This window comes from Coturnix japonica, chromosome 1 (assembly GCF_054131305.1).
Source record: "Coturnix japonica strain WE chromosome 1, WE-NBRP24, whole genome shotgun sequence".
NCBI lineage: Eukaryota > Metazoa > Chordata > Aves > Galliformes > Phasianidae > Coturnix > Coturnix japonica.
In genome coordinates this window covers 57,702,335-57,713,987 of record NC_140663.1, presented here as the reverse complement: position 1 = coordinate 57,713,987, position 11,653 = coordinate 57,702,335, and the positions used below count along the sequence as shown (strand labels likewise).

General features: G+C 41.6%; 1 protein-coding gene across 6 annotated transcripts in view; it reads right to left on the bottom strand.

Annotated features, from left to right (window-relative positions):
• Positions 1 to 434: 434 nt before the first annotated feature.
• The window catches only part of BRAF (B-Raf proto-oncogene, serine/threonine kinase), a 77,524-nt gene continuing 66,305 nt past the window's right edge, over positions 435 to 11,653 (bottom strand). For 3 of the 6 annotated variants that reach the window (XR_014936340.1, XM_032445664.2, XM_015866793.3), the window contains one exon: positions 435 to 8,188. Coding sequence is in view for 4 of the 6 variants with exons in the window: in XM_032445664.2 (XP_032301555.1) it covers positions 8,166 to 8,188 (23 nt within the window). In the remaining 2 variants the exon portion in view is untranslated. Of the gene's footprint in view, positions 11,427 to 11,653 lie in introns of all 6 variants that reach the window. The other 3 variants (XR_014936339.1, XM_085521576.1, XM_085521600.1) reach the window with 1 other exon arrangement.

The following is an 11,653-nucleotide window of genomic DNA, read 5'->3' as shown; positions in this document are numbered from 1 at the left end:
CCCCCGCTAGCTGGGGCAGCAAAACTTAACTCTTAATCTTTCTACAGTTCTACAGATAGGAAGGTGCAGCTGCGTGAGGGAGAGGAGGAAGAGGTGCCCAGCCCTCCTTACGGTGAGGGGGAATCTCCTTCAGGTAGCAGAAATTCAGCGCTAATGCTGGGAAGTAAATGTTCTGAACACAGCGTTTGAGGAAGCAGCAGTCCCACATAACGAAGAGAAAGGGATGGGGGGTTACTCTCTAGGTCCCCATTTCATTTATGGCCAGACTTATGTTCCAAACTAACCATACAGAAATAAGCTTCTCCCATTAAATTACCTCTGGAGCACCACAGAAGCACCAGGGCTGGAAAAGACACACAGGATGAGCTGGTCCAGCCACCAACAGTTCTCCAAGAGAAGTGACTTGAGAATGATCTGACAAACGATCTCCTTCAGACTTTTCCATGCAGTCAATCTTTATTATAGCAGTATTCTCATATTCACATCAAGTACATAGAACTTTTTGCCTTTTATATAATACAGAGTTCTTTAAATAACTTTACACAGAAATAGTTTTTCTTTAATCAGAATTCAGCTATCAAATTTTAATATGTTTTAAGTCTCCATGCTCTCTAACCAAACTGGACAATATTTCCCATTGTACAAATTTACATGAGAAAAAACTCCAAAATACAAATGAAGGGACAACAAAAGTAGAGGGGAAAGGAACAAACAAGGAAAATAAGTTGTATTGGCAATTACAGGGGAGACAAGAGAGGGAAAGAAAAGGGGGGGGGGGGAGGGAGGGGGAAGGGGTTGCCATGACCTTCTATGTAACAGAAAGCTGAAAATAAACGTTTTGTTATGAATTACAAAATAAATACAGGTTTCCAAACAATGACTCCATGGTAGGATTTTAAAAAGCAGCTATGGAAATCTACTGACACAGTTGCTTTTTATTAAAGTAACCGGACTGGACCTTTCGTTTTGTCGTCGTAAGCCCCTCGCAAACCTCTGGTGGTCACAGAGCTGAAAGGAATGTTGTGTTAGCGCAGTTCAGATGGGTGGGACGTACGTTTCATTGCACTGAGAAACAAAGGAATCAAATCCGTCTATGAATTTCCCTTTCCTCTCCTTACTAGTTCGCCTCCCACGAACAAGCCTCTGCGTTATGAGGTAATGCTGATGTCTTGATCGTATGTAAAAAATAATGGAGTTTAAAGGATATAGATCTTTGTATCTATAAACTTTAAACACGCCAGTCCTTTCTTACTTCCCCACAGGGTCCGACATCCGAGTGCAACACCTTCCATCCCTGTTTCATAAAACCTATGCAGTAAGCCTCCTGCAGAACGCCCCGAGTGACACTGGTGCACCTTTCCTAATCTAGGAATAGCAGCGCGTGCTCAAGGAAGAAAGAGACAGCGCAGCCAGTGCACAACTGGTTCCAAGCAGGTACATAAGCAGGTAAACCTGCTCCTTCAAAACAAGGCAGAGTCGCAGAAGGCAACGGCGGCCAGTCTGCACGTGTGTTTTGACAGAGGAAAATGGGGATCCAATTTGGCAGCTGATGACTGATGACTTTTTGCAGGTGCTAAAGTGTCATCTGTCCAACGCTGGGAGGCCGCCAGGAGAGCTGCAGCAGGGTGGGGAGTCATGGGCAAAGGGGGCAGCTGGAGGGACTGCAGAGCTCCCTTACCTGAATGCCTGCAGACCTGCTCTAGCAGCACGGGCTCCCAGAGGAGTCTCAAGGGTGGAAGCGGCAGGGAGCAGGACTTTAGCCCCGTCCCAGCAGCTGAGATGGGAGGAGAAGCAGCAGCGTGATTTGGGTTGCCAACACATGCAAGTTGGCTGCTGCCGGGTATCTGTCAGTTGAGAAGGGTGGCGCGGGGGAGGCAGGTAGGACACAAGGCTCACGAAGGAATGATGTGCATTTTTGTTTTCTTTTTTTTTTTTTACCCCTTAAGGTTCACAGCTTTGAATAAAAAAGCACATTTATTGCACTTACATTTTATTTGAGACAGAGTTAATTTAATTTAAATTATGCCCTCACGATCCCCCACCATCCCAAAATAACCCAACACCCCAGTTTGGTCCATTTTGCACCCCAGACCCAACATTTGTGCCCAGACGGCGGGCTTCGTTTCTCATTACGTTCCATTAAGCTCACAGACACGTTTTCTTTTCCACTACGGTGATTACACAAATGCAACACAGAATTGACATTCAGCAAAACAAAAACGAACCATTTTCCAAACCCCAACGAAAAAGAACACGATCCTTTGCTTTCCTGTGATACAGCCGACGTCGCGCAAGGCTTATTCTGAAGTACAGCTGCTGCAAATGCCATAAGCTGGACAAAAGGACTGGACAGGGGCCTAGGCTGGCTCGTAAGGGGACTGGAGGAGCTGAGCACACTGCTGCTGTGATGCTACAAAGCAAACACCTAGGCAGTTTAGAGGTTCTGAACACTCCCATCATTTCCCTTCTGTTGGAAAAGAGGGAAAAATCCTTGTGATTTTGTATGACAAAAGACAAAACGGTGTCTATGTATACACTCATAGTGCAGAACCTCGGGTCAGTAAAGGATTTCTGATAGTTCCTGCAGTGTTAGTAAAACAGTTTTTAGAATTAAGACTTTGATTTCTAAAGGGAACAAAGAACAAGTTCGAATCAGCCTGATATTTGTATGGGCTGTGCGTTCAGATGTAACTCTGCCCTTCACAGTTAGGCCCAAAGTCTCACACCAGAAAACTAAAGGGTAAGACTGCAAAAGAAAAAGCACTAATGGCAAAATCCATTCTTTCATCCTTACGGACGCACAAGTCAATAGGACACCAGTATGTAGGTGCTGCCAGAAGCCTCAGTGACCAGGCTGCAGTCTGAACAGCTCAGAATCTCATAGACTGGCTGTCCCTGAGCTGACCAGGTACCTATCCCCTCCCAGCGTCAATGCACAGTGACACTATGTGCTGTTGCCAAACTGCAAGAGGCCTGAGGAAGAGCTAAGGAAGCCTGCTGCTATTTCATAAAACAAGATTAACTGCACCTCCAGGGCCAGGGAATTCATTGCATTTGATTACATGAGTACTAGCCATCAATTTATCCTAATTTAGCTCTCATTTTTCACCTATTGTCTCATTCTAAGATACTGTGACCATCTAATACCTTCAGCCCTCTCCAAAACTTCCTATTACTTTTCTGTAACAGGATCCTTTTGTCTTTGGAGGGAAAGGAGGGCTTATCTATTTTTTAATTTAAATTAACCTCATTTAGCTTCCAGTAGAGCAGATTTCAAATAGCAGGTCTGCTGTGACCGAGTTAGTACACTTCAATTCCTAGCTCTGAACTGATTGTAGGCATTTTTGGGTATGTTCCCTGCTCTCCTTGCTCTTTTAGAGTTTACCGACTCCAAACTGCCTACCTATATGAACAGCTATTTATACAAAACTACTGCATCAGAAGTAAACCAAAGCCACTGCTCCAGTTACAAAGCACCTGGTTTACAATCCGTTGTACTTTTTAGGTTGCAAAGGCACATGATCATTTGGCAAACTGCAAAGACTCTTCTGGGGGATCTTTACATAAAAAACCATTGAACAGGAGATCTCGGTATCTCTGTTTTCTGAAGGAAAGGTACATGCCAGTTTTAAATAGAATTTGCCCTTGGTATCCTCTATATCCTGCAGCTTTTAGAAAGTATCCTCCCTCCACAATTTCATCACTGTTTAGTGCTGTCTTTGTGCCAACTTGGTAGCATCATTGCTCTGCACTTTTAATGACTTCATTTTCTAGGTAACAAAGCAATGCCAAAAAGATATTTTAAATGTATGCCAAAACAAACGTGGAGTGCAAACACACACCAGCACGGCTGCAGTAAACAAGAGTTGGTTTCAGAAACTTCTAAGCAAAACGAAGAACAGAAAACCCAGCACCTTCAAAGTGATGCCACAGCAGCCCATTCATGCAACTGATTTTCAATGGACGTGACTGTACCTAGAAGCTCTGCCTGCCATACTGTGCTACGGGTGAAACGTTTTGCAACAGACAGAAGACACGTGGGCTACAGTACTAGGAATAGTTTGTGCTACGCATGTTGTACTCACAGTCAAGAAAGGAATTACACTGACAGGCGGTAATGGTGTGAAATGCCTACATGCTTCTTCCCTAAAGCTGCCCCTTCAGTTATGCAAACCTTAACATCCAGCTGATTGTAGGGTTTCTGAGGATCTGGCTTCTCCAAATATTCTGTAAAAGACTGGAGGAGCTCATGGAAATAACTCTATCTATAAACAACCTCTGGTGTTTCTTCCCTGTCCCCTGTTCATGGAATACATGGTATTTATTGACAGCCAGCATTTCATTCATTTTATGTTATAAAGGCCAAATTCTGCCTCCAATGAGTACATACTAGTCCAGGCAATGCTGAGAGGCCACAGCAAGATGGCTCTGTGAGGCTTCAGATGTTCTGCATCACCATCAGCTACTAAAGCCTTCCAGTACAAGAAAAGACTATTTTAGGTGTACATGAAAAATACAAGGGGATTCATTTAGCGGTATGCATGAATTTAAGGAATAATAATAAAACAAAACACTGAGCTAATTGTATCTGGGGCATATAGGATTAATTCATGCAGAAATTACTTTCAAAATAACGAGGCTTTTGTGCTGATACTTTTTTGGCTTAAGCCTCCCCAGTGTTCCAGTTCCAGTGAATACACCCCAGGAAACAATCTCATACTGAACAGGGAGACCTAACAGCTCTCTTCTAACTGTTCAGAAAGGCGGAGGGGAAGGTGTGTGTGGTGAATAAAGACCTCATGAGTAGCTGGGACTGGATACTGGTAGTTCTGATAAGTTATTAGATACTGCAGTGCTGAAAGCAACGTGGATCTCTAGGTGTTTGTCCCAACATACGCACACAAATACGTGCGGTCAATTCCCACACTACAGTACGTGCTTGTGCTTGGGACGTTAAAGAAAAGTGTAAGAAATTTGGTGCAGCTGACATGAATCTATTTGTCATTTCATCTCAGTTTATTTCCTGCATCCCTCTGCTAGACAGGATACTCAGTTCTTGCCTACTCATCTCTCCATTCGCTAAACAGGCAGGGCACCTTTAAGACTGATTCTGATGGCATGCGAGACATCCATTCCAATTCTCGATAGATTTAAAAAGAAAATGGCAATTGTTTACAAACCAAATTTCTTCCAAAGTTTTCCATGAGTGTTACGTGGGACCTCTTAAAGAGAAAGCACAAAACTACAGCCATACAAAGGGAAACAAACAAAGGTGAAAACCAGTAGGAACGCATCCTGAAAGGACTTCTCTACACAGCAGCCAAACAACTTGCACATTCCTCAGGGAAAAATAAAAACAAACAAAGCAGAGAAACGAAACGAAGAAACCCCAAATAAGAGAAACAACCAATAAGACAAAGACCATCTGTTACTTATAAAGTGCTTTGCGTGGACAAGGAGAGCAATTTTCCTTGTGCTTTTCCTATGGGCTCAAGAAGCATATTGTAGACTAATGGGTAATGAATCTTCACAAAAATAAGTTCATTTTAAGCAAATTAATTCCTTAACAGTTATATTTTAGCAGTTTTCTGCTAGCATGACCTCGTGGAAGGAAACTAGGGCTTTTAACAAGCTCTATGAAACAAATGACTCTCCAACTACCTGTACACAGTCGCTCAGATAATAGCTTCTTTCAAGAGAATATCAATTTCCAGTATGCCCTACGCTTACAAACCAGGCACTGCCTACACAAGGGCTGACACAACGCACGGGGTGGCTTTGCCCTCCTGGAGCTCACACCTGGGTGTGCTCCCGGCCTGCTGAGCACGCGGCCCTGCACCGCTTCCACCTGGGCTCCGCACCATGGCTCACCTCAGCAGCTTCTCCGCACTGGGAAATGGCTATTGCTACTATGGAAGTTCCTGCCAATCTCAATAAGGAGAAAAGCCTTACAGCATCTGAAGACCCACAGCAGACAAGAAAAAAATTGTGCTTTTTCTTTTTTTTTTTTTTTTTTTTTTTAAATGCATCCTGTACACAAAGTCGATTCTATTCATGTACCAACATGAATCGCTTCATTCTTGTAGTGACTATTAAGTCATTTACTATTGCTGTCTTGCTAATGTTTGTGGAATTAATATGAATACACAGTATTTCAGTTATAATTCCCACTTCAGATTAGTCGGGTCCCTATAACCCCGGTAAATATTTACTGACAAATGAACGGACTACCAACAACACCGCAGAACCCTGGGGCTTTAGAAACACATCCCACTAGCGATGTGTGTTTCTCCCCTAGCCCAGGAGCAGCGCTGTGCAGACAGGAACAGTCCAGCTCCTTGCGAGGGAAGGACAGCATCCTCACCCCTTACACAGTTAAGTACGGACACCACATTACACGCACCTAAATCCTTCATTTATTTGCCGTGATTTTGACTAACACCCTCCTCTCCCCAGGAACCTCCCAGCTCGAGGTGGGTCAGTTCTCCTGCCTCAGGTGGGGTGGTACAGGGCAGACAGGAATCAAGTCCTGAAAACTTCTGAGCTTGAATTTCTTTCTAATGTGGTCTGACTTGCCTCTGTACAAATAATTTACATGTAATACCACATACCAGAGAACTCCGCAAACAGATCACATCACAAGATATTCTACTAGAGGTAAACAATGTGCAGAATTGGATGAGCTGTTTTCCCTGACTGGGTAACTTGTCAAAAAAGCTACCAACCGTTTGAAAACCAGGACTGGAGGACAGGAAAACAGAGCACTCCAAAGTAGATAACTGCCATCGTCATCCTAGTTTGCAAAGAGTACAAAAGGGAAAGACAAACAGAAGGGAAGGAGATCACAGGGAAGGAAGCGATGTGAGGAGAAGTAATCAGCGTGGATCCAGCAAGTACCGTTTTGTTTTGATCACACAACTTGCCATTAGGACAAGATGCTCCACATTTACACGCACACTTATCAGAGGATGTTTAGTTAACGGGATAAAAATCCTTTTAATAAGACAAAAAAAGAAAAAAAAAAAGAGCTCCTGAAAGTACCAAAACAAATAATGGAATGTGTAATTCTTGGGGGTTCTCTATTTGTATTCAATTCAACCTGAGAACTTTTTTCCTCATTTATGAAAACATTACATATTGGTAAGGTACCTGGCATTAACCTGCACCCTCATTTAAAATAAAACTTTTAAAGTAGGTACATACACCATTCCCAGCCTGTATCAGGAATGTACAGACTTCAGATGCTGTGGCAGCATCTTTGATAAATATACTGTATCATATGATACAAAGCAAAAAAAAAGAAAGGACAATCTCGCTACATGGTTGTTTTTTTTTCTTTAACTTCAGTTTGTTGCTGGACCAACAAAAGAAGGATCTATGGAACCCTTCTAGAAGATGTTATATATGCACATACCAAGAACGTACTGGAAAAGGAAAAGGTGAAGGTTGGTGGTTGTCGTTTGTTTTTTGAGGAAGCGATAAAGTAAATCTGAAAAAAAGTGCAGCAGCATCCCCTTTTCCTTCTGATGAATCGTTTTGCCTTCAGACAAACACCGCCTCCAGCTCCCACCATCCCTTACTTCTCAATTTTACCGGAACAGAACCCACAAATTTAGATAGAATTAGGCCTTTGACATTCCGATACAGTGAAAAGGGGATACTGCATTGTCCACAAACCAGTGAGTACACCAGGAAAAGAGATCAGAACAAAGGATGATTCTTTTAATTAGCACTCATCAGATATTCAGCCTCTGATGATACGTTGTTAGAGGGAGAAAGCCGACCGGCAGACCATCCAAAGCAAGTCTCCTAAGTTGCAGCAGCAGCTCCATCCCCTCATGCCTGAGCACCAAAGTCAAACCACGAGCGCCCTCTCCTCTCTCCTGGGAATGATGCCAACGGCTCAGGCAGCCACTGCGGGTATCCGAATGCACGTGGTGTTTTGTGTTGAAGGAGGAACACTGGCAGCGGAGTATTCTGGTTCCTAAAAAGGTACTTTTCCCCATTGTGTTGGACTGGCAGTTCCATTCCGCTCCACTTTTAAGCTTATGGATATCTTTTCTAAATTACTTTAGGTTTGTCGGAGCAGAATAGAGTTTTGATGTTAAGAAACGGTAGGAACACAAGACTTAAATAACAGAGTGGGTGCTGCCATGGTGCTGTGGCTACTTGAACGCTGCAAATTCTCCTGTAGAGGGAGGACAAGAGCTTGGTTTAAAAAGTGATTTCAGTTGTGAGGTGGTCAGAGATTTTTCTCCAGGCTAGTTGAACATTAGGTCGAATGTAAAAGATGTTAAAAATGCAAACTGTTAAAATTAAAGCATAAAAGAAACATAGTGAAAGAACACCGAATACAGACACTATGAATTTCCCAAAAGCAAGCTATATCCATTCTTCCCAGGACAGAGGCAGTAAGTGCAAGCAGAGACTACTTCATCATGCATTTAAAAATAAAATATGCCAATTAAATTTCACTTTAAACTCCCTATTGCACGTATCTTCCCAGGAAGCAACGACTGAAATAAATACATCAGACTGCAAACTACTTCCCATCCTGGTGTTAAGCTGGTTTAGTAGCAAACAACTGCTTGACACACTCATCAACCTTTAAAGACTACATAAAGTAAAGTGCCTTAAAATTAAACCCGTACTAAAGAATGCTAGAAGCTGGTTCATAGACCAACACAGCAAACTACTGTGAGAAAATGAAGACTGGTGAGACTGCCTACTTACTCTGAGAGCAGAAATTAGGACTCACTAACAAACAGGGAGCACAAGACATGAAACAATCCTGTGCTCACTTCAGAACTATCGAATAAGCTGTAATTCTACACATTTCTTTCACATGCAATCAATCTCATGAAACTCCGCACAGTTTTAGTCTCAGCACACTACTGAGCAGACTGGTAGCACATTTCAGAGATGAAGGAACTATGGCACAGAGTAAAATTGCTGCCCGAGGCTCTTAAGAAGTTACCAGAATCTTGAACAGAAGCTAAAACTAAGACAGTAATACTGTGCTTTAGCCAAAAAATTTCCCCACCGCCCACAGAAATTGCATTCTACAGGGTGTGCAAAGATGCTTAACAAAAAGACTCTACAGTGTAATTAATAGAAATGCACACATCACTTCCTCTTGCTGGGTTCCACATAAATTTTAAGTTAGTTCATATCCCTTTCATGACAGCACTCCTTAGAGATCTAACAATAAAGGAATGAAACAGACAGAAGAGACCCAACAGAAGCGTGCAAACACTATTGCATCCAAACAACTGTTCTCTATCTTGGTGTCCTTCCGTCTTTTCAAGAGTAATTGTTTTCATTTTTCTCAAGAGTTTCATTTTGAATACTGGAAACAAATGGGAAACATCCCTACAGACATAATCTTAGAGCGGCAGCATTAATTCCAAGGAATGATGTATGTTATAAAGAAGGGAATCAAGAAAATGATCATCAGCTCGTATGTGGAAGGTGGAAGAAATGGAATCAATGGGCCTGCCAGGAAGAGCTGTTAGAGCAGATATACACAACTGAAAGCAAGTAGGGAGAGATGAGAGGACCCTATGCCTCACAGGAGATGAGAAGGGAGTGCAACCAAGGTCTGAAGTAAGAGAGCCGTGATGGATCTCAAGCTTTGAGCGTCCTAGTAGTCTGTGGTGATAGTTATAACAATATAAAAAACAAGACAAAACACCTTCATGATGAATCTAATCCACCCCCTCCTCCTGTTTTGTTTTCTTTTAAATAAAAAAACTCAAACAAAAAAGTTCTACCAAAACATAAAACTCCCCTTGCTCTAAAATACGCTTATTATTGGATATTTTTGCTTCCTTCTGTTGGGCACTTCTCACCAATCGCCTCATTCTCCACACGATACCTTCTAGTAGTGCCTCAGTTTTTGTACTTCGCTTCCCCCCTTGTCCTTCTTTTAAGAGAAGGACAAAAAAAAGTCATCGAGTATCGCCTGTGAGGCCAATACTTAAGAATGACATTCATGCTTAGCTACACTTTCAAAACAAGCTCTACTTATTGTCTCAGCCTGCTTTCCTAAACTGCTGATTAAAGATCAATTTATAAACAAGAGATTGCTCCCTCATTACTCATCTTGTCCTTCTGCCCATTTCTGGTAATAATTCAGTTTTTAATAGTTGTACAGGGATTTCAGAAGATAAAAGATGAACCATTAATTAGGAAAGGGCAATGGAAAAACAGGAGAAGTCAGGAAGTATTTGAGACAAGATAATACCTTTAAAAGTTTTTTAGATTTTCAGACTTTTCTTACATTTAAATAAAGACTTAGTAAAATACTTTTGTTTGTGTTTGAGACAAGCTATTGCTAAATTAATCTCTCCTTTCAAAATGGAGGTGTTAACCTGCTCTCAAATTGATATGTGACAAAGCAGATAACATGTTCATCTAATAATGGGATAACGTACATTGAATGTATGTAAAATGAGGGTACCAGAAACAGCTTTCTCTAGATCAGAACGTATATGGCCATATCTGTCTTTGAGGGCTGCTTCAAAAGCAATGCCTCCAATTTTATGTTGGTGATACGGCAGTAGATGTTGAACCTTTCCACCAATATTACATTACGTGTTGTTGCCATGTGACAGATGGCAGCAGAAGGGCACTCTGACACAACAGTGTCTGACATGGAAATGCATATGAAGCAAAGGTGCTGCAGTATTTAACAGGATCTGGTCCACCTAGAAGTTACCAAGACAGATTTTGTTTCGGTACTCCAATGTGAAGAAGAAAAAGGGAATTTCACATTGTACAAATTACCCATTTAAGCAAATCTGGTTTGTTACAGACCTGTTTTCAGGACCTATAGGTATCTGTTTCTAAACAACATAACTGAACTGAGTTGCAACTCCAAGAACAATGACCCAAATCCACAGGTGTATTTAGACCAGAGTTTGTTTCAGAATTTAATTGAAGAAAGAATCATAAACTATGTAAATTAAACACCTAAAAGCCCCTATTTCAGATAATGATCAACAAAGCCAGACTTTTTTTTAGGCTTCAAAAAATGCTTTGTAAGAAGCTAACGTCACGTCATCATCATGGATCCCAAAGCATGCTTGATGTGTAAGAAAAGCAAGTGACACAGGAAGAATTCTTATGCAGTGACAACACAGAAGAAAAGCGGACAAAACATGTCCAAAGATGACATAAATTATAAGTCTACCGCAAGGATTAATTTGCATCAACTGAGATGGCAGACACATAAAGATTCAGACTGGGCAGGGTAACAAAGCATCTTCCATCCTCCATTTACAACCAGAATGGTGAAATAGGATGCCATATTCCTAGTTTTTGCAGAAGATGCAGCAGCCCTCCTCTCACTATCTCCTAACATAAGCATTGCAGCCCGTGCTAAACAGCACATCCAAAGATTGAGAAGCATTCCTCTGGACCGTCTAAAATTAAAAAAAATAAGAATAAAAATAAGAGTAAGAAGATGAAGATAAAAAATTCAACCCTGCTTTAAGACAGGCCTGTCAAAACTACCAGAAAGCTGGGAAACAAATTTACTAAAACAACAACAACTGGCATCTTTAATAACTATTTCCATAAGAGACAGATTTCAACAGATGAACGTTCTCAGCTAACATAAAGAGAAAAGTTAGTTCCAAAACTGTTCTAA